Genomic DNA, 20,560 nt, shown 5'->3' with positions numbered 1-20,560 from the left:
GGGAAACGTTAGAGCACCCTCCAGTGCCTAAAGGGGACTCCAAGAGAGCTGGCCAGGGACTTGGGACTAGGGCATGGAGTGACAGGACAAAAAAGAATGGCTTTAAATTTAAAGAGAGAACGTTTAGATTAAATATTAGGAAGAAATTTTTCCCTGTGAGGGTGATGAAGCCGTGACACAGGTTGCTGAATCACGTCATCTTTTACAGAAATGAGGCATCCTCATTAGACCTGTGGAATTGTCACTACTTGTCACAGGCATCCCACCTGTGCTCAGTGCAACTGCTTCACCTGTCAACAGCTTAAGTTCATCTCTAATACCTTGGGAGGTGTTTGAATTTTGTTAGACACTTGCTGAGTCTCTTTTCTTTGCAAAGAACTTACCTATCCCAACTAGCTGGTAGGTATGTGGCAATTTCCCACCCCCCCCGCCCCCCAATCATAGAACCACAGAATCATTTAGGCTGGAAAAAACCTCCAAGATCACTGAGTCCCAACTTTTGATCAATCCCCACCCTGTCAGCCAGAACAGAGCACTGAGTGTCATGTCCTGTCGTTCCTTGAACACCTCAGGGATGAGGACTCCACTACCTCCCTGTACAGTCGGTATCGAATAGACTTCCATTCCGAATGGAATTCCAGAGGTCCATTCTCGGGTCCCCCAGTGTGGCCCCCACATCCCCAACCCTTCCATGGGGATCCCCCAGCCTGGCTCCTGTGGTGATAGCCAAAGGAATATCAGGATCATCAAGTCCAGCTTTTAGCCCTGCACAGGACATCTCTGAGAGCCACACCACGTGCCTGACTGCATTGTCCAGAGACTTCTTGAACTCAGTCAAGCGTGGAAGTTACAGAGGATTTAGCCTGGAGGCACCTCCCATAGTCATGCACACATACAGGCTTCCTGTACGTACAGTACAAAGATTTGCAAGCGTGTATGTATCAGGTGCCAAAGCAAAGAGGCGTGATGCAAGAGATAACAGAGATAATTACTTTAAGTCATATTCACCCAGTGCTTTGAGCTGGTGAGTGGCAGGAAGGGTGGAAGGAAGCAAGCAGAGCCTCCAAAAGGAAACCTGAGATGCTCACACTGTGATTAGGATGGATGCACTGCTGACAGTGCCTGAGCAACAGCTGCTAAATCCGGGAGGCACTTGAAAGACGCTCCCTGTTTTGTTACAAATAGAAGTCGATAGGTTATTTGAGCTGAAAACACCGCATATTTCAATTCTCCGGGCCCGCTGCAGGTCTCCCTCAGCACCGGCCCCTCACGGCCGCCGCCAACATGGCGGCGGGGCCCGTCACGTGCGCGGCGGCGGCCGCGCCCCGCGCGCGCGCGGCACCTCCCCCGTGAGGGAGGCGAGAAAATGGCGGCGGCGGCGGCGCCTTGAGCGGCGCGTCCCAGGCGAGTGTCCCGGCGGGGCGCGCGGAGCGCGGGCAGCAGCAGCTGCGGGGCCCCGGCCGGGCCGCGGGGCGGGGAACCCGCGCCCTGACCGCGCCCCGGCGCCGGGCCGGCCCCGCCCGCCTGCCTTTGCTCTCCTGAGGGGGCGGTGGCGGGCCGGGCTGGGCGAGGCGGGGGCTGAGGGTGGGTCAGCCTGGCCTGGGCGGGGGGCGGCCGGCGAAGGGGCACCGGGGCGCCTCAGCGCGGGGGTGGTACTCCGCATGTCGTGGGGGGTATTCCCACAGAGCATACCTTCGTTATTTATTTCATTTTATTTTATTCATTATTTCGTAGCCCTCTGTCAAATACGGAATACGGTAGGGGTTAGGCTTGGAGAAAATTTTTGTTTAGTTTGGGTTTTTTTGTGGTTTGTCTCCTTGGAGTTGCAGGGAGAGGTTGTGAATGAAAAAAGAAATAAACTGTGTGGTTGTGGATGGTTGTGGTTGTGGATGTGGGTTTTCAGCAGGGTTTGTTATTACCATGGCATTTACCAAAACTTTCCACAACATGAGTAATGACATTCGCGTGTCCACCGTGAGGGTAGTTTCTTAATCGGTATAGAATAGCAGGTATTTTTTTACTTCAGGTGGTTGCTTTGACCAAGAAAAATATAAAGAAACAAAACTTTGGAATATTTACCTTATGCATAATGTAACCTGAAGTTATGTGGTGTCTTGTACTGCTACTGCTTGAATAAATACAGTTTTTCAATATAGTTTTCTGTTGTGTTTTGTGTTTTGGGCTCACTTAAATGCGTAGTGGTTGTTGCAAGTCAATGTGTTTTCTAAAACTTGCTTTGCATTACAGAGATTATTTTGAGTTAAAGTTGTTCAGGGAGCATCATCGCAAGGTCTCCATCATTAAACAAAATTAATTTTCTTGTAAATTAACATCTGATGCCCACTCGAGGTGAGGTGTCAGAGGATAGATGGAGATGCTGACCAAAACTTTGGGAGCTCTTTACTGTTTTCATTGTGCATCCTTTGTGAGAACAACCTGAGCAATGACAATATTATTTTTGAAATAATTTTGAGCTAAAGGATTAACGGCTCTCTTGGAGTGAACTTGTGATGGAATATTTACTAAGTGGGATATGTTGCACATCTTGCTCATAACACACCCAAAACACGGCTGAGAATGAAGGAAATGAGACATCTAATGTTTTAAGCTAATTTAACTGGTTGCATAACTCTGCAAAAACCAGCTAGACAAGTTGTAGGTGTAAATATTTTGAAGTGCTTTTCATGTCCACTGGAGGAGACAGGACTTTTTATTTTAAGATACTTTTCATGATGTGAAATTAACGTAAAGGGGTTTTAGGAATGATGCTGGGTTTATTGCAGTTGGAGTGGGAAGCTGTGTGTCTTAACTTGTGCCCTGATGTAGGTAGACAACTGGCATCAGTAATGCACAACAGACCTGATTTTTTAACAACAAATCATATTTTTTCTTCAGTTCTAATAGCAGGGATCTCTGCTTTTAGAGCATCCGTTATTGCCACGAATTTTCTTTGATGGGAAAGTCCATGCAAGTGCCCAATGCAAGGGTAGGCAAGAGGTCTTTAGGTGACCATGTATCTGTTAAAGTTTAGCTGTTGCAGGTCCTCAGGAACTGCAGCATCACGTGCAGCCCTCTGCTTGTAGAGTAGTCGTGTTTTGGGAGCTGAGGGTGGCAGCCTGGCAGTGTCCTGTTCTTCTTCCAGCTGTGTGAGTTGAAACTCCTGATAATGTTCCCTTTTGATGCAGCATCCAATGGGTGGTTTGTTAAGAACTTGGCAAAGCTGCTTTTTTTCTAGTATATTGCAGCTCTCTCTGATTATTTCTCTGAGCCCCTCTTTATGGTAAGAAGGAAACACATCTTCTCAACTCTCCCTTTTTTTGGCATCCTTTTGAAAGCAATAAACAGCTACTATGCTATTTCCTGTTAATCATAATACAAAGACTGAGAAAGAAACTGCAGTAAACACCCCCATAACATATATTGAGGTTTGTGATTCATTTCAGTTTTAAAGATGACATTTTGTGCTCTGCAACAGAAGGAAGTCGCATAAGACTGGGGAGGATCATTTGAGGTGCTTAAATAGGTAGTTTGTTCCTTGGTTCTTGCTGTATTATGTGAGGTGTTGTTAAAAGGAATTTTGCCTGTATCCTTTCCCTCTCTCCCCAAACAGAGTATTTCACTGGTGATTTTTGCCAAGAGCAGGTTTTGTTCAGTGTCCAGGGTCAGCCAGCAATTTCAGTCATGGGGGTGAGGGAGGTGATCCTTGTCCTGTGTAGCTGGCTGGAAATCTTGGATGTATTCCTAAATTGGTTCTTTATTGCTACTTTTTATAGATCTTAGAAGATTATAACTACATCTCTCAAGAGACTGCATCAAGTAATAGCAAATACTACAAACTAAGATTAGATGCTAAGGAGAAATTCTTTACTATAGGTTTGGTGAGGCCCTGGCACAGGTTGCCCATGGAGGCTGTGGCTGCCTCATCTCTGCAAGTGTTCAAGGCCAGGTTGGATGTGGCTTGAAGCAGCCTGGTGTATTGAAAGGTGACCCTGCCATGGCAGGGGGTGGGACGAGATTATCTTTAAGGTCCCTCCAACCCAAACTATTCTGTGATTCTGTGAAACTTACCTTTTGAAAATTGTCTATTGTTCTGTCTCAGCAAAATGTAATTTTTGCATTAAAATCAGCGTGTTCTGGCCTTGTTTGTGAACTACGTTTGTGTCGCTCCTGCCAGGCTGGACGAACGCTGCACAGCTATGGAGAATGAACCCAACACAACAACATGTTCTGCATCCACAACGACCGTCACCACCACCTCCACCTCCCGCACGCCGCTCCCACAGATCTCTGTCTACAGCGGCTCTGACAGACATGCTGTCCAGGTACTGGGCTCTGGGGTCTTCCTCCCTGTCCTGTACAGAGCTCTAAATACAGGCATTGTGCAGTACTTTACACAGGATTAACTCTTCATTCCTAATTGCTGTTGTCTTTCTCAATAGCTGACTTGCTGGTTTTCAGGAGGTGTTTACTGGAGGGTATCAGACCACTGAAGCATAGTCTCCCAAATAAGAGAGGGGGAAATGCTATGATAGAAAGTTTGGTTTGTTCACCATTTGCTGAGGGTGTGGATTATTAACATAAACCTTTGCAAAATAAAGCTGTTTGCTTGACCAACGTTGACTACAGGGATCCAAGGTATTTGTGTGGGTTTAAGTGCTATGTGGGATCCAGCCCCCTCTTGCTGTTGTTGAAATTAGGTCTCCTTGAACTCTGTACAGTCCATTCTGTTGTGTTTGATAACTGGATTTCTCACACACTATTCTGATCTCTCAAAAAGCAGAACATGGTGTAGGATGTGTTGACAAGCAGCTGAGAGGCTGGGATGATGTGTTGGGAGTGATGCTGTATTGTCAGGCTGTCCTTGAGAATGTGAATATATTGATGTTGACAGTACTCTGTGACTTGGTCAAGAACAGTGAGGGAGCAAGTTCAGTATTTCATAACTGATGTGAAAAAAATTTATTTGGTTTTATTTCCTTGTAAGGGTAAACTTCAACATCATGTCAGCATGGTGTATGCTTTGTAATTGTAATTAATTACCTACTGATTCATCACAGGTTATTCAGCAGGCCTTGCATCGTCCTCCTAGCTCAGCTGCTCAGTACCTCCAGCAGATGTATGCAGCCCAACAGCAGCATCTAATGCTGCAGACTGCTGCTCTGCAGCAGCAGCACTTAAGCAGTACCCAATTTCAGAGTCTGGCAACTGTTCCACAGGTGAGAGTGAAGATTGCTGAAAAAGAACCGCGTATTATCTAGAGCAGGGCTACAGTTGTTGTCAAACGTAATAACAGCTTAAGTGCCTGAGCTTAGTGCCTCATAATTCACTGTTATATTTTAATGACGTTGTTATTTTAAATTGTATCGTCCTCCAAACTGTTGGGAGGATTTTGTCCAGTGGTATAGATGCTCCAGTAGGCAACCATTCCATGCTTTATTGCATACATTATAATGCATCATGTAAATCATCAAGCAGTAAAAAATATTAAAAATAGACTACTTCAATCTTCATCCCATGATTTTCTCTAAAAGTTGATGGGGGGAGCAATGAATAGCATTGTATCTTAGTGAAATAAAAAATAATGAACATCTGGCATCTTAGTGTTTTGCCTCACATCTGGCTGCATTATAAGTAATGGTAAAATTAAATTTTAACCCTGAGTGTGAAAATGTAGGAGGCAAATGACATTTCATATCTGAAACACAGCTTTTAACATCAGTGATCACTGGAGGAGGCCCATTTTGAATTCAAGCAGTGGCAAGAATTCCTTTGACCTCAGCTGGCCTTGGATTGAGAATATGATCTTGCAGAGAGAGGTGGTTGTTAATGATTTTACACAGGGAAATGCTAAGTGGAGTTAAAGACCTCAGGGATAGGGCTGTTTGGTGTCAGAGCTGGACTGACTAATTTTTGCTCCTGGCTTTTTCTTCTATACCTTTTTCATTAGGTTGTGGTAATATGTTGATTTGTCTTTTTTGTTGTGATGGATTTCTATATGGACATACAGCTACTGAGACAGAGCAAAGAAAATCAGATTGGGAAAGTTTTGGTTCTGTTCATACATAAACCTAAATCACTGTCCTTGTTGTTCATCTGAAGGGCTGGAATAGAATCCAGTGGTAGATGCTAGATGTGCATACATAAGTTACCATTCCAGAATATGAGGCTGTTCTCTACAGCATTTATAAAGTTTGCTTTGTTTTAGACTATTCTAATCACAATAAAATTATGATGTGAGTTTTAATAATAACAGTTCTTAATGATATTGCATTTTAAGTTCTAAGCACCATAGGCAGGGAGGTGATCACTTAGCTACATCATTAGCAGTTTGGCAGACTTTACCTCTGATTGTTTTTCTTCAAGTCTTGATCTGAAAGAATTATATGCCTGAAATTTGGTAGGACTTCAAGGAATTTTGCACCTTGCAGGTAGCATCCCATAGTGCAGAGTGCACTTTGCTGAAAACTATTTCCACCAAGTAAAGCATTCTTACTGTTAACTCAGAGAAAATGTAAAGGTAGAGAGGGCTGTTTCTCATGGTTTATACAATAAAATGAACATCACTTAAGCACTTTCTGATTTCATTATTTGACACATATTCTTGCTATTTAGGCAAGCCTGTCAGGTGGGAGGCAATGTACTTCCCCCACTGGGAGTGTCACTCAGCAGTCAAGCATGTCGCAGACCTCGGTACGTAACTGCACCAAGCCCTCCCTCCATTCCCAACCCCGCTTGGTTCTTATATGGCTGCAGGGAAAAGCAGAAAATATTTTAGCATTTCAGCTTGTGTTGTTAAAATCAGTACTACAGACACAGTGAACAGAAGTATGATGACTCTGAAATAAGTGTCGGGTGCTGTGTGTGACTGTTGCTGGCCGCTGTTGGCTTCCCCAGTTCCAGACCTGTCTTGGTTCTCTCAGGGGCAGCTGCTCACTCCACAAGCACCAGTGGCTGTTCAAACTCCTGTAGAAATCACTCCCTGAGCTCTCATCTCTTACATGATTTCTTACTGGATTTTCTACGTTAGTTTTTTATTCAGGGCACTACTGTAGGTGAAAATTGTAACTGTGTGTCAGGGATGAAATAGCACTAAATCTAAAGAATCCAAGTCAATGCTCACATATATTTATGAAAGTGATTAAATGTTTATAGCATTCATTCTTTTATTGATTATCATCTTTTATCATGCATCTTTTTTGCAGTTTCACTTCCCATATTCTAGGCATGTGCTCAGGTTTCAGTTGTGAGTGGCTCTGTGTTCAGTTCATGCTGTATTTCTTTAAGTGCCATTATCAGACATGCACAGTCTCTTCTGTACAGTTTTACAGTTATGTGAAGTAGGATTTGTTAGTCCTACAGACATCCTGCTTATTAATCACACCCTCAAGCTGTTCATGACTCCAGTGCATAGCTTCAGTGATTTAACTGTGTATTTTTTTTAAGCTCTCATAGCTTGGCTTGGCTTACAGCTGTTAGAACTAAAACCATTCATTCATTAAATTTAGGAGGGAAAGTCTATTAAGATGTCTGATGTTAAACTTAACAAAATAATTGGGCTGGGGTTTTTCAAGGAAATCTTTTAAGTAAGTGATGAAAAAGAGCTGGGCACTTAACTCTGTTAGACTGGTTAGAAAAAAAAAGGAAAAGCAAAATCACAACAGCTTCTTTTTTTAAGAAGATGCTAAAGAGTGGTTCTTGAGGAGCATTTAATATGAAATTGGAGAAGGTTTTAGTCTTCAGTCATTTTTTAGTGTGCATATATGAAATGAGGATTGAAAGTCCATACGTGGTGGCACAAATGAGCGTCCTGATCAGGTTGCATAATGGAAGATACCAGTCCAGGCAGTTAATATAAACATTTAAAGATCTTAAATATTAAAGTTCAGGTGTTTTTCTTAAAATATTGAAAACTCATTCTACATATTCAATAAATGTGTATTTCTATGAGGCATATTTTACAGACTTCCTATCATTGTTTATATTTGTGACTGCTTATTATTATTTACTGCAAAGTGGTTGCTTGCAGTGTAAGAATAAAAACGTACAGTCTTGCCAGGATCCAATTTTATGATGATTGGCTCAATATATTTTTGATACCTTTACAGTTCAGAGATTCCAACTGCCCCTGCCATTTTTGTCAAAGGCTTTCTGGCTTTAGACCCTAGGGTGACGGAATTTCCATGACAGAAGCAATATTTTTGTTTCCTTAGATTAACCTCTCCACCTCTCCTACACCTGCACAGATAATAAGCCGTTCTCAGACCTCCAACACCACCAGCAGCAGCATCACCCAACAGACGATGTTGCTGGGCAGCACCTCTCCCACCCTGAGTGCAAGCCAGGCCCAAATGTATCTACGAGCTCAGATGGTAAGTTTTGACTGCAGTCCTTACAAAGTTTGGCTTTGGTCTGTCCTTATTGGAAGATCTAAGCTCTCTTTCTTAAATATAATAGATATTGGGCTCTTCTCTTGTCTTTTTTTCACTAATTTGTAGTATTGAAGGGAAAGTTCTCTTAAGTGCTTGTATGAAAGATCATAGATGTGTTTATTTATCTCAAAGATTTTTCTCAATATGCAGAACAAATATTATATTTGGTTTACATTATTCTCTTTTAGTTTTGTTTATTTAAATTACCATGATAAATAGCTCTTTAAATAAATTAATCTAGAAGTTGAAAAGTAAATTTTAGAAGCTGTTCATCAGTATGTGTAAGTTATGTATCTCTTTAAGATACTGCATTTCTTTCACAGATTTTAAAAATTTCAGTCTGTTACCATGTACTTTTTTCTTGCTTAACAGCTTATTTTTACTCCTGCGACCACTGTGGCTGCTGTCCAGTCTGACATTCCTGTTGTCTCCTCATCCTCCTCATCTTCCTGTCAGTCTGCAGCTACTCAGGTGAGCTTGTGTAAGCTTACTAAAGGTCCGTCCAGTCGAGTGGGACAAAACTGAAAAGTAAAGAAATATTGCGCTTAAGTTTTTCTAGCTTTACTTGCACCCCAGACCAGAGAGCAGATGAGCTGCTGGGGTGGGTCTGCCAAGCTCCAGCTGAGTCACCTTACCTGTGAAGATGTGCTGAAGGTTGATTTGTCCTCACTGGGACAGAATGGCAGTGAATGCCTCCTGCATGCCAGTGAGGAAACAAGTTGGGTTTGAATGTGCCCTGTGGTGACACACGGAGCAGTGAGAAGTGAAATGTAAACTAGCTGTTCATTACACAGGTACTAACTGCTGAGTGGGGAAGGGATTATGTAATCAAAATAGGGGATGGTGATAACAAGATAACAATTAGTCTTCTTTTTCATGTAAAAGATGATGTGAATTAGTGCTTCGAGGGTAGGCATTATCCTTGAAAATGAATTTTAGCTCAGCACGTAGGATTGGAGATCTGGGATCGTTATGTACAGAATCTGGGTGTGATATAACAGACTTCAGGGAAAGTGGTCCCTGACTGATTTACATTTCAGAAAACAAAACCTTTTGTTTCATGTGATATTGGAGGTGTCGTGATGAGAAGGGAGGTTAATATTGGTGTAGAAACAAAGGTCTCCATTTTGTTAACACACAGATAGTAGAGGAGACTCTGGTCCCACTGTCCACCCAAGCCTCTAGCTTACGTTGGTGTCTGGAAGCTCACTCACAGACCACTGCACTTCTGCAGTGTCTGTGTGAAAATAAAATTGCCTTTGCTTAAGATGCCTTGTGTCACTTACTTTGAAGGCACAATAAAAGAGAAAAATAAAAGCTTTAATTCAAATTAATTAAAAATTTCCATTTCTTTTAAAAATTCAATAAGGGAAAAAAGACTTCTGTATTTATCACTGAAGTAATAAAGATCCCTATCCTTCTCTAAATTTTATGGCTTTAAAGATACTTTGATATGCAGATTTTTAGCTTCTTGTGATCACGTGGGATGAGAAGCATTACAAAATATAAATTTTTTTGCTGTTTTTGCCTGATCTTTGTCATAGGTATTTATAGAGTTTGGGTTTTTTCATGTTTTGCTCATTTCCCAGGTTCAGAACTTGACGTTGCGCAGTCAGAAGCTGGGTGTGTTGTCAAGTTCACAGAATGGCCCACCAAAGAGCAGCAGTCAAACTCAGTCCCTGTGCCCCAGTAAACCTGTCAGCAGTTCCAAGGGCAGCCAGCCAGATCCCTCAGAAAGCAATAGGAAAGGCGAGAGCCCAGCTCCGGAGTGTCGGAGTACGCCGGTCACACGGACATCCAGCATACACCACTTAATAACACCAGGTGGGATGAAAACAGAGCTATAGGAAAGTTACTTTACTTAAAACTGATTTGTATATCACAGTTCTGTCAGAGTTCAGTGCTCTCTGGCCATGTTATTATAGATATTCCACATGAATAGAGTTCAAATTTTCTTAGTAAATTCACTTATTTGTTGGTATTGGATGCTGCACAGGATTTTGATTAAGCAGAGGCAGGAATTTTCTTAAATCACAATACAAGCACAATATAGCAACTGCAATATCCTGTTGAGTCACAGCACAGACATGATTCTCATTCCTGGTCTCTCTCTGTGTGTTTGTTGTCAGGACATGCCTGACATCTCCGGGCAGCAAAATGTGGGCTGAAACCATCTCAAGCCTCTTGCTCCCATCAAAATCCATTTTGTTGGTGGTTTGGTTTTTCTTTTCTTGTGTCGTTTGTGTCATGAGAACGTTCTTATATCGGGTACTTTTATAAACCCATAGGTAACAATGCTCAGAATTTCAGTATTTTGTATTGAGAGAAATCCAAATAACCTGCTCTTAGTTGGAGTGGCACTTGCACTGCATGCAGCATATTTGCATCCTAGCTTTCTTATTTTGAAGAAGTGATGGTAGTCTAGACAATTGGTTTGAATTCTGTGGAATGTAGCTTGGCTTAGTGACGGCTTTTAGAGAAAGAGTGGGACTTGGAGGCAGACATTCTGGAGGTATTGAACCCTAATGCTCTCAGAACTCAAATTGGTAAGAAGAAAATCTGTCCTTAGTAGCAGAACAAATCAAAAAACCTACACAAATGAGTCGTTTCTCAAGTGGACAAGACAAAGCAAGAAGAGATTTGCGTGTGGAAGACAATATATATGTGTGCTGTAAGAAATGACTGGTGAGTCACTGGTTCACTTAAAGGTGATGTGATTTCTCTGGAAGCTGCACTATTTTTAGATTTGTACCTCTCAGTTGCTGTGTTCAAGTTCAGGCAAATGCTTTCAATGGTTTAAATTTATACTGAACTCTTGGAGTTTTATTTGGTATCTTAAAACAGTATTATCTACACTTTAACTTAGCACTTATCTGCAAAACCTGTTGATTGTGATGTGCTTATCATTTCTATTCAAGTCTGTTTCAAAGCAAAAGTTAAATCCATTTAAAATTGCATTAAATTCTTAAATAAGGCTGGATCAGCAATAATGTTAGACCTAGCACCAAAAAGATAAGTTTAGATACTTCTTTATAGAAAGTACATATATGTAAAAAGCATGGCCATATTCCTTTATTCATTTATGCATTTTACTTTGGAAATTGATATACTCCCCTAATAAATTGTTCCTGTGTTCTATATGCTGTCAAAGAAGATATTTCTAAACAAATATATTTTTTAAATAGTAAATGTTTAAAAAATTGTACTGATCTTTAAAGTGAGAATTTTTGAGGTGTTTTATAATATTTTCAGAACTTGAAGAAATAAATACTAATTGTCACTTTTTTTCCCTTCCCTCACAGCTTCATATTCTCCATTGCAACCTCATTCTCTAGTAAAACATCAGCAGATCCCACTTCATTCGCCAGCTCCAAAGATTTCCCATCATCAGCTGATCCTGCAGCAGCAGCAGCAAGTCCAGCCGATTGCACTTCAGACTCCTCCGGGCCCGGAACCGCCTCCATCCCAGCACTGTCTGCCCCTCCCCAGCCATGCGCTGCCTCCGGCTCCCAGCGGCGTCCAGTCCCACTGCTCCCCTATCCACATCCATCCTCCGCCTCTCACGCTCTCTCCTACCCCATCCCAGTCAGCTCAGCAGTCAGTGGTGGTGTCCCCTCCGCCATCGCACTCCCCGAGTCAGTCACCCACCATAATCATTCACCCTCAAGCCCTTATCCAGTCCCAGGCCAGCTCCCTGGTGCCGGCGGCTCTGCAGCCCGAGCCGGCCGCTCCCCAGGCGGCTGCCGCCAACCCCGTGCGACCGTCGCAGCCGCTCAGCCTCCCGCCGCACCTGCCGCTCCCGCCCTCCCCCGCCGTGCACATCGGGGCCGTGGAGCCGCCCAGCTTGGTTTCCCCGGGCCAGCAGCTCGTGTCCTCCACGCCACACCAGCAGTATCCAGCCCTGCAATCCGCTCCCATCCCTCTGGCAGCTCCGCCTCAGCTCTCGGCATCCTCAACCCAGATTCAACCGCTACCCTTGCAGTCTGTGCAGTCTTTACAAGTGCAGCCTGAAATTCTGTCCCAGGGCCAGGTTTTGGTTCAAAACACTTTGGTTTCTGAGGAAGAACTTCCTGCTGCAGAAGCTTTGGTCCAGCTGCCATTTCAAACTCTTCCACCGCCACAGACTGTCGCAGTAAATCTCCAGGTGCAGCCGTCAGTTCCGATTGAAACTCCAGTGGTGAGTGATAACATTGCATCCTTTATTCTTTCCCTGAGCTTCTCCAGAGCTGTGAGTCTGGCTCGTTGACTTAAAAGGGAGCTAAATCAGGTGCTAGACAGAGGGCAAGAAACCTGTTGATTACAGAACTGAGTTTTAAGAAAACTAATAGACATTTTTCTTCTGTTTCATGTTTTGATTTGGGGTTTTTTTTGTTGGCTTTTTGTAATGGATCATCAGTCAAGAATATCAACCAGGAATTGTGAAAGTGCAGATTTAAGATCTAAAATCTTGTTTCTTAATGAAATTACAACGCATTTGAAGTTAAAAAATATAAGTAAATATATGACAATGCTTACATAAAGAATTTGGTAAATGTGACATGGACTGTAAGCTTTTACCTCAATACAAATAGATTTTGATTAGGAGAATCATCTGTACTAGGTGGAAGGTGCATAGCAGGTTATTAAGATGATAGGTTTCTGGATAATTAATTTTGTACTAACATTAAAAATATCCTCCTCATAAAAGAATAGGGGAATTTTCGTACTGTACCCAGCACCGCCATTTAATTTGGTTCAGTGTTTGTCTCAGATGTCTGCAGTTTGTAATTGAAGGTTTTGGCTTCAATCACTGGATTAAAATAGTGTATGGGAAAATAAAGTGATATGCAGATAATGCTGACATTTAAGATGGAGTTGCTGGGCTTTAGCGGTAAAATGCTAATGAGATTAAGTTGAGCAAAAGAATTAGCAGATCTTGTAGGCTTTTTTGAGGCTATCAACAGGTTAAGGAAGGAGGTGTGCTGTTCATCTTTGATTTATTTTAAGAGGGTAATAACCTCAACTGATATTTCATGGAGAAATTGGGCAAAAGAGTAGAAGCCAGGTTTGCTTTTGACAGGGTAGTGTTTTACATTTTAATCTGCTAAACTGGCTGTCAGGAATTTATGTAAATTTATTTCAACACTTTTGAGGAAAAGACCTTAAAATCTCTTACAACCACTAATGCTTGATAGTCTTGGTGTACTCCTCTGAAATAGTCAGTTTGATTACACTGCTGTATAAGATAGAACAATTTGCAGACTTGTCATTAAACTTGCATTTTGCAGATGTGTTTAAATAACATCAGATGTATGTATAAATAAAAATACAGTAAACTATACACATAAGATACTAAAAAAGTCAAGTTCTCTGATCTATTTGATTGGAGAACTGTGCTTCTTTTTATATTGCGGTTTGTAACAAAATATTTTGATTTTACTGTCATAGATATTGTGATGTCCTCAAAGTTCATTGTTTGGTATGGAGTTTGGAAACAAGTATTTTATTAAAAGATTAACATATTTTAACTGGTAATTTATTTTTAAAACTGTATTTATGCAACTCTTTCAAGGTATTAAGATAGAATGGAAATCTCTCTAAAGCAATAGTTTGTTGGATGCAGATTTACCAAGTGGACAATGTATGTGAAGAGGAGATGCCCGAGGACTCAGATTGCGTCCACATGGCAAGAACACCTACACCACCCACCTTGTCTCCCCCAGCCATAACCTTGGGCAATGGAGAGGCTCTTAATTCAGAAGATCCTTTGTCAGGTGAGGACAAATGCCAGACTCAGGTAGCTTTTGGTTTTATGGTTTGTTTAAGTAAGTAATGGCCAACTGTGCTTGTAGTTAGTAGGTACTGAGTAAAGGAAACTGTTTGTATGAAGAGGGTGTGTTTGTGGAATAGTCTGTCAAGATAAAACATCTTCTTTTAAAAGTGGAATCTATAAAGCCTAGGGAAGAGCCTGCGTTAGGGGTTGATGGATGGAGAGATGGGTCTTGGGGATTTATCACCTCTTACTTCCAGAATTCTGAGCCCATTAGGTTGGATATAAGTGATAAAACATAACATGCTTTGTTATTTTTTGCAGAACACGGGGGACTGCCTTCAGTGACATCATCAGTCAGTGCCTCAGTAATTAAATCTCCGTCTGATCCTTCACATGCCTCTATTCCACCACCACCTCTTTTGCTTCCAGCAGCAACGACAAGGAGCAACAGCACATCCATGCCCAATAGCATTCCCAGCCTAGAAAATAAACCTCCACAGGCTATTGTTAAGCCCCAGATCCTGACCCACGTCATCGAAGGCTTTGTGATTCAGGAGGGGTTGGAGCCATTCCCTGTAAGTCTAAAAGTTGCTAGGAATTTTTTACTACTAATCTTTGAAATAAACTCTTTGTAAGAATGATGTTATTTGTGGCTAGTAGATATTTAGATCTTGAATTATGTTTCAGATGTTGGTTTTGACCTTTTCTCCACTGATTGGTGACTTGAGTAGTAGGCAGTATCTGTAGATAACTACAGAGAATGGTTTTAGGCTACCATTTGGAATTTTTTTACATTTTTCTGTCTCTCAGATCCCTCAATTAAGTGATACGTTAATTTAAACCTCAGAACTAAGTCTGTGTTAAAATTCTAAAATGCTGCAATTTGTTGTTTCAAGCACTGGCAACTTGTAACTGGGCTAGTTGTAATTAGTTCCATGTCTGGTAAGAATTACTGTGGAAAATTTTAAATCACAAACTGACAATTTAAAACTTGTCTTACTAATTTCATGTGTGTCTCATTTTCCCATTCCTTCATTTCTGTAGATATAATGTGTTTCTTCCTTTGGTAAATATAATTGCAAACTCTGCAGAACAGGAGTGAGTCTTAATTTGTTTGAGGAATGAGCTTTGGCACGATATAATTACGATTCATTGATATGGAGTAGAACCTGATCATCCTCTTAGTTACAACTGTTAAATCAGAAATACTGTTTTTAATTATTCACTGTTGTGAATAATGTTAGTTACTCACTGTTGCTTTGCTTTTATTGCAATAGGTCAGTCGTTCATCTTTGTTGGTGGAACAGCCTGCAGAGAAGAGATTGCTGGTGGAGGGTCAGATCATGAGTGTGGTGTGTGTTGAATCAGACTTGCAGAACACAAAACATGCAGACAACTCCTCAGACACGGAGATAGAGGATATGATTGCAGAAGGTTTGTAGTTTTTGTTTAAATGCCCATTTTTCCCCTCTAGTTCTGTGTGCTATGAAGTGGGAATCAAACTGTGGCCTGGCCCAGAAAAGCCAAATTATTCTGTGAACACACATTTTGTATAAATTCATCTAAGATTTGAAAGTTCAGAATTTTTTAGCCACCTCTGGGTTTTCTTTCCCACAGCTTGTATCCTTACTGCACCAGAGCTGGTTTTGGTGGTCTGTTTAAATGTCTTAATGCAACTCTTTCTTTCATTCTCTTAGAATAGTTCTATTCCTTCTTCCATACCAAAACCCTTTGCAGCAGTTATTTTGTCCTTAATTTGTTTCACTAGATGTTAATTCAATTTTCTTTTCAGTATTAACAATATACTGTGTCTCAGATTTCAGACAGCTTGTCTGTTTTGTGGAGTTATTCAAATGTTCATGGTTTTTGTTTTAGTTATTGTTCCTGACAGCTGGTGTTAGGTTTATGTAGAGAATTGGTAACTACTCATTGGATAAGCTGGTAGGAAACATCCACATACACAGAAGTTGAGTAGAGGAGATTTTTTGGTAGTAAACCAGGGTATGATTGTGTGTGTGGTAGAAACACCCTTCAAATACCTTTCTCAGTATTTCCAGCTCTTTGCTGCACTAGTGCAGGAAAAGGGCCATCTCACCTCACCAATAACAGAAAAATACTCTGTAACAATAAGCTTCAAATCAGCAGATGCCATAATCCTTTTCTTTATTGTGTGCAGCTTATCTTTTTCATAGATTGAATGTTATATATATGTTCAAGATTCAATGTTTTCCTTGCTTTCACAAGTCCCTTTGGTTGTAACAGCTGCTTATTCAAAGAAAGTACTTTAAAAGGTTAATTCATTATGTCATTACAGGGGAGTTTGCATTTAGACTGTGGAAGGCTTGGTTCTCTTAATGAACTCTTTATAAAGCAATTCATGAGGACTGTAACCCTTCTTCTTAAATTGCTTGCTGTGTTTGAGGGCAGACCTGCTCATGGATGGCTTGAAATTAAACAAAAAACTGATTAAGTTCATTGAATAACTTAATTGAAGATTCATTAAGGTTCAGTTTGCTTAAGATCTTTTCTAGACAGAATGAAGTCTATGACTTGCTTAGCTTTGTGTAATTGTCTGTTAATCAAAGTATTTAACTGAATGTGTTAAATATTTGAAGATCTTTTGCCTGCTTGAGGTGAGAGATGTGAACATAATTTTGTCATTGAAACTGATTTCTGTATTCCTCATTCCTTTCTTTAGAGGGACTGGATGAAATTGAAAATGATCTTCTGAAGTGTGAATTTTGTGGAAAAATGGGATATCCCAATAAGTTTCTGCGGTCAAAAAGATTCTGCTCCACATCCTGTGCCAAAAGGTAACGCTATGTAATTATTGTTTATTATTATCTGGTTAATGGATTAACCTCTCCTGGTTAAAAGAGCAAGAATTCACAGTCAACATCTGAATGCAAAGTCTTCCATTATTACAGTTGGAAAGTTGATGTTTAATACCATAAGGTTTAGAAATGGGGAATAGCTTTCCATTTCTAGTCACCACTTAGCTCTTTTTTGGCATCAGTGTGTCTGGACATGACCTGTCTCTTATGTCTGCTACATTCCCATTCAAGTAGTGGGAATACATGTTTTTGGTTTGGTACTTCTTGGGACACCACAAGCAAAATTATCTTAAAGGGATTTAGCCCTTTAATCTTAACATGGGATTTTTGCCTCTATCCTCCTTTGATGGGGTATCAGCTAGGTAGTGAAAATGAAAACAGAAAATACAATGTGATTTTAGATTTTCAGTGGACATTTTAGAGCACAACTGTACTAGGTGATAAAACACAAAGGTATTTCTATCAGAGAAAATTTTTAAGAATCGTAAGGACAGACATCTTCTGGGGTAATCTAGATGTACTTGATCCCACACTGAGATGAGGGTTTTGAGTAAATGGCCTTTGAGATACCTTTCTCTTATATTTCTGTGACAGCTGTTGTTGTAATTAAGCAGCATTTCTACAACACTGTGATTTTATGGTTACTTGATTGAATTCAGTCCAAAAAACTACTAGTGCATTATTGAATATATCTTACTTCTTTAGGCACAGCCTTAGTTGCACTAAGAAATTTGGGCTGTTTCCATCAGACAAGACCAGTCGTTGGAATCGGAAGTCAGATAGCCAAAGTCTTGGGCGACGCGGGCGTCGGCCGAGCGGCCCTGAGGGGGCGTCACGAGATCATTTTCTTAGACAGGTCTGTGGAATATTTGCTTAAAACTATGACATTGCTTTGGGAATTGCAAATAAAGCCTAATACTGTAGTGTATTTGTACTGCATTTTCCAGCTTCCAATTACTTATCCATCTGCAGAAGAAGATCTGGCTCCTCATGAAGATGCTGTTCCAACAGCCATGACCACGCGCCTACGGAGGCAGAGTGAGAGGGAGAGAGAGCGGGAGCTTCGGGAGCTTCGGATGCGGAAAATGCCGGAGAGCATTGACCTCTTACCAGTGGTGCAAACTGACCCCTCAGTATGGACTGTCGATGAAGTTTGGGCCTTTATACATTCTCTGCCTGGTATGGAACGGACAATAACTTGTTCTCTTGGTGTTAGCAATGAAGTTCCTTGCTTTATAGCAGCATTGTGATGAGGAGGTGGTGTGGTAACAGCAGCAGTGTTAGCTGGTGATAGAGACTGGAATGTGATTTGTTTCCTCTTGCTTGTTCCTTCAGCACAAATCCCATGTTGATAGAACTAGTCCCACTTCTGCTGTTGCATCCCAGCTGATGGAGATTAGAGCTGTTCCTTCCTTCAGTCTGACTTCTCTCAAGAGGTCAGTAGAGAGATCAGACACACTTCCTTCCTGTTACACTGCTTTCTTCTCTTCCCTCCTCCCTTACTGCTTATTCAGTAGGAAAAGCAAGAGCAGTGTTACTTCCCTTGATACAACTGTAAAGTTTGAAAGACCTGTCACGATACAAGTCATTAAAAAAGAATAAGCAAGTTTCTGCTATAAAGTTAAACTTTATTTTGCATAGCTTTGCTCAGAGGTCTTCTCCCTAGAGACTCTGCATACTGCTAGTCACAGTTTGTTCTCAGAAAAAATAATCTGGTTTCTCCTTGTTCACAAACCTTTTCTGTAGCTCGATATTCACAGTTACCTTTATGTCATCTTCAGGTTATTTGACATTTACCATTTCCTAACTATCATAACCTTTAAAGCTTCACTCCCCACCTTTTCCCAAGGATGTCATTTTATCTGATCAGACACTATAATCCCTACAGATAACAAGGCAGATCTCCACAGTAGCAGTCATACCAGAATTTTTGTTGCTTACCTATTAAAACCCAGGCTACATTTGTTCCTAATTTTCTACTTTTTCCAGAATGCTGTACCCTTTTTTTGTGACTCCCATTTGACTAATAGCCTGTAAGGAGTATATCTTCATTGCTAAGTCATACACATGCATTATGACAGTCTTTTGTAGCAAGTCAGGCAAAGAATTGAGTAAGAGATGTCTAAAATTGGCAAAAGACATCCTTGAAGTACATTTCTTCTGATAGTTTATTGTAATTCAGTAACAGTATCTGCTTCTGGGAACCTGCAGTGATGTCTGTAGAAACAAGCAAAGCTCCTTAGGTTTAGGATGTGGTCATTCCTGTTTCTGTACTTGAGCTGTGTTATGGAGTGTAGCTGTATCACTGCTGTTTTCAGTTACTGCTTTTATAGATTTGAGGCACTAGTTAATTCAATAACTGATTCTAGGCTCTCAATAAATGGTAGCTCCTGTGCTAGAATAATTGAAGTGCCGCATAAACCCAATTCACTTGCAAGTATAAAACCAAAAATCTTATTCTTAAAATGTGGTTTCTGTTTTGAAACCATTACTTTTACAATATTTCACCAGCTGCTGGATCTGGTTTAGTTTTTTGTATTCTATAAATAAGGTGATCTTTGATTTTAAACAAACTTTATATTTGTCTGTTTTTAATGAGAATTTATTATAATTACTCATTCCTATCCATATGAATGCCTAGTTTCTCAAATACTTTTTTTTTTTTTTAAAGTTCAATAGATATTTAAAGTTATATTCACAACCTGCCAGAATTTTTATTGCTACGTTGCTGCATTTGGGTTTTTTGGTAATTTTGGGGTTTCTTCTTTTCAGTAAATTCCCAAGTCCCTCTCTTGTAAAAATATTTTATCATATAGATTGATTAATGCAGGAAATAATATAGATGATTTTCATTATGGCATTTTATATTATATATCTATTTGGTGCAGTCTGTGCAGACCATCTGCTGTTTTATAGGAGATGGTGATTCATCACTTTTCCATAAAGATTAGGGACATCTGTTTTTGTTTCTGCACAATCTGTAGCTGAAATGGACTCGTGTCCTTGTCAGGCTTTTCCTGAGTTCCTCTGGAGCCTTTTGGAGAAGTCAGTGTCCAGGACACTTGCACTGTTAGCTGCTTTTTCTGGGGGAAGAGACAGAATGGCTTAAGCTGAGCAGAATTGTTCTCCTTTCTCTCTTCAGTTGAAAGATAAATGACCTTTTACCCACTCCCCACCCTTTTTTTTTTTTTTATTGCACAACAAACAATTGCAGAAGTGCTTAAGAATACACCCAGATGTGCTTGGATGAGGGAGCTGCAGTACCTTCAACTTCCATCCACTGCTTTTCCAAAAATGACTTTGATAAAAAGTATTTTAAGAAGTTGAATGGATATTCTTCATGTCCTGCTTAAAGGAAAAAGCTGGCAACAACAAACATCCAGTTTCCTATTTCAATAGGACCAGTTTTATTCTTAAATGTAAGAACTTCTCTTCATCTCTCAGATTGTTTGTAAATAGTGTGGTCTGACAATCACAACGTTCAGGTCTCCAATCAGACATGCCATGATACCTTTCCCAGAAATACTCAATACTTGACTTACAGA

At 40.7% G+C, this 20,560-nt stretch overlaps 1 protein-coding gene across 8 annotated transcripts in view; it reads left to right on the top strand.

Moving 5' to 3' along the window:
- Window positions 1-20,560, top strand: part of PHC3 (polyhomeotic homolog 3) — a 31,122-nt gene that overhangs the window by 595 nt on the left and 9,967 nt on the right. Inside the window, exons 1-15 of one of the 8 annotated variants that reach the window (XR_005602606.1) lie at window positions 1,336-1,404; window positions 4,175-4,322; window positions 5,058-5,216; window positions 6,613-6,690; window positions 8,211-8,369; window positions 8,802-8,900; window positions 10,019-10,253; window positions 11,732-12,606; window positions 14,032-14,182; window positions 14,503-14,756; window positions 15,459-15,615; window positions 16,880-16,994; window positions 17,721-17,871; window positions 17,963-18,194; window positions 18,351-18,451. Coding sequence is in view for 7 of the 8 variants with exons in the window: in XM_039556741.1 (XP_039412675.1) it covers window positions 4,197-4,322; window positions 5,058-5,216; window positions 6,613-6,690; window positions 8,211-8,369; window positions 8,802-8,900; window positions 10,019-10,253; window positions 11,732-12,606; window positions 14,032-14,182; window positions 14,503-14,756; window positions 15,459-15,615; window positions 16,880-16,994; window positions 17,721-17,871; window positions 17,963-18,194 (2,791 nt within the window). In the remaining variant the exon portion in view is untranslated. Of the gene's footprint in view, window positions 1-1,335; window positions 1,405-4,174; window positions 4,323-5,057; window positions 5,217-6,612; window positions 6,691-8,210; window positions 8,370-8,801; window positions 8,901-10,018; window positions 10,254-11,731; window positions 12,607-14,031; window positions 14,183-14,502; window positions 14,757-15,458; window positions 15,616-16,879; window positions 16,995-17,720; window positions 17,872-17,962; window positions 18,195-18,350; window positions 18,452-20,560 lie in introns of those variants that run through there. The other 7 variants (XM_039556737.1, XM_039556736.1, XM_039556741.1 and 4 more) reach the window with 7 other exon arrangements.

This window comes from Corvus cornix, chromosome 9, assembly GCF_000738735.6.
Source record: "Corvus cornix cornix isolate S_Up_H32 chromosome 9, ASM73873v5, whole genome shotgun sequence".
In the NCBI taxonomy this organism is placed as follows: domain Eukaryota; kingdom Metazoa; phylum Chordata; class Aves; order Passeriformes; family Corvidae; genus Corvus; species Corvus cornix.
Note: the sequence above shows the minus strand (reverse complement) of the source record. Positions and strands in the feature narration are given on the sequence as shown.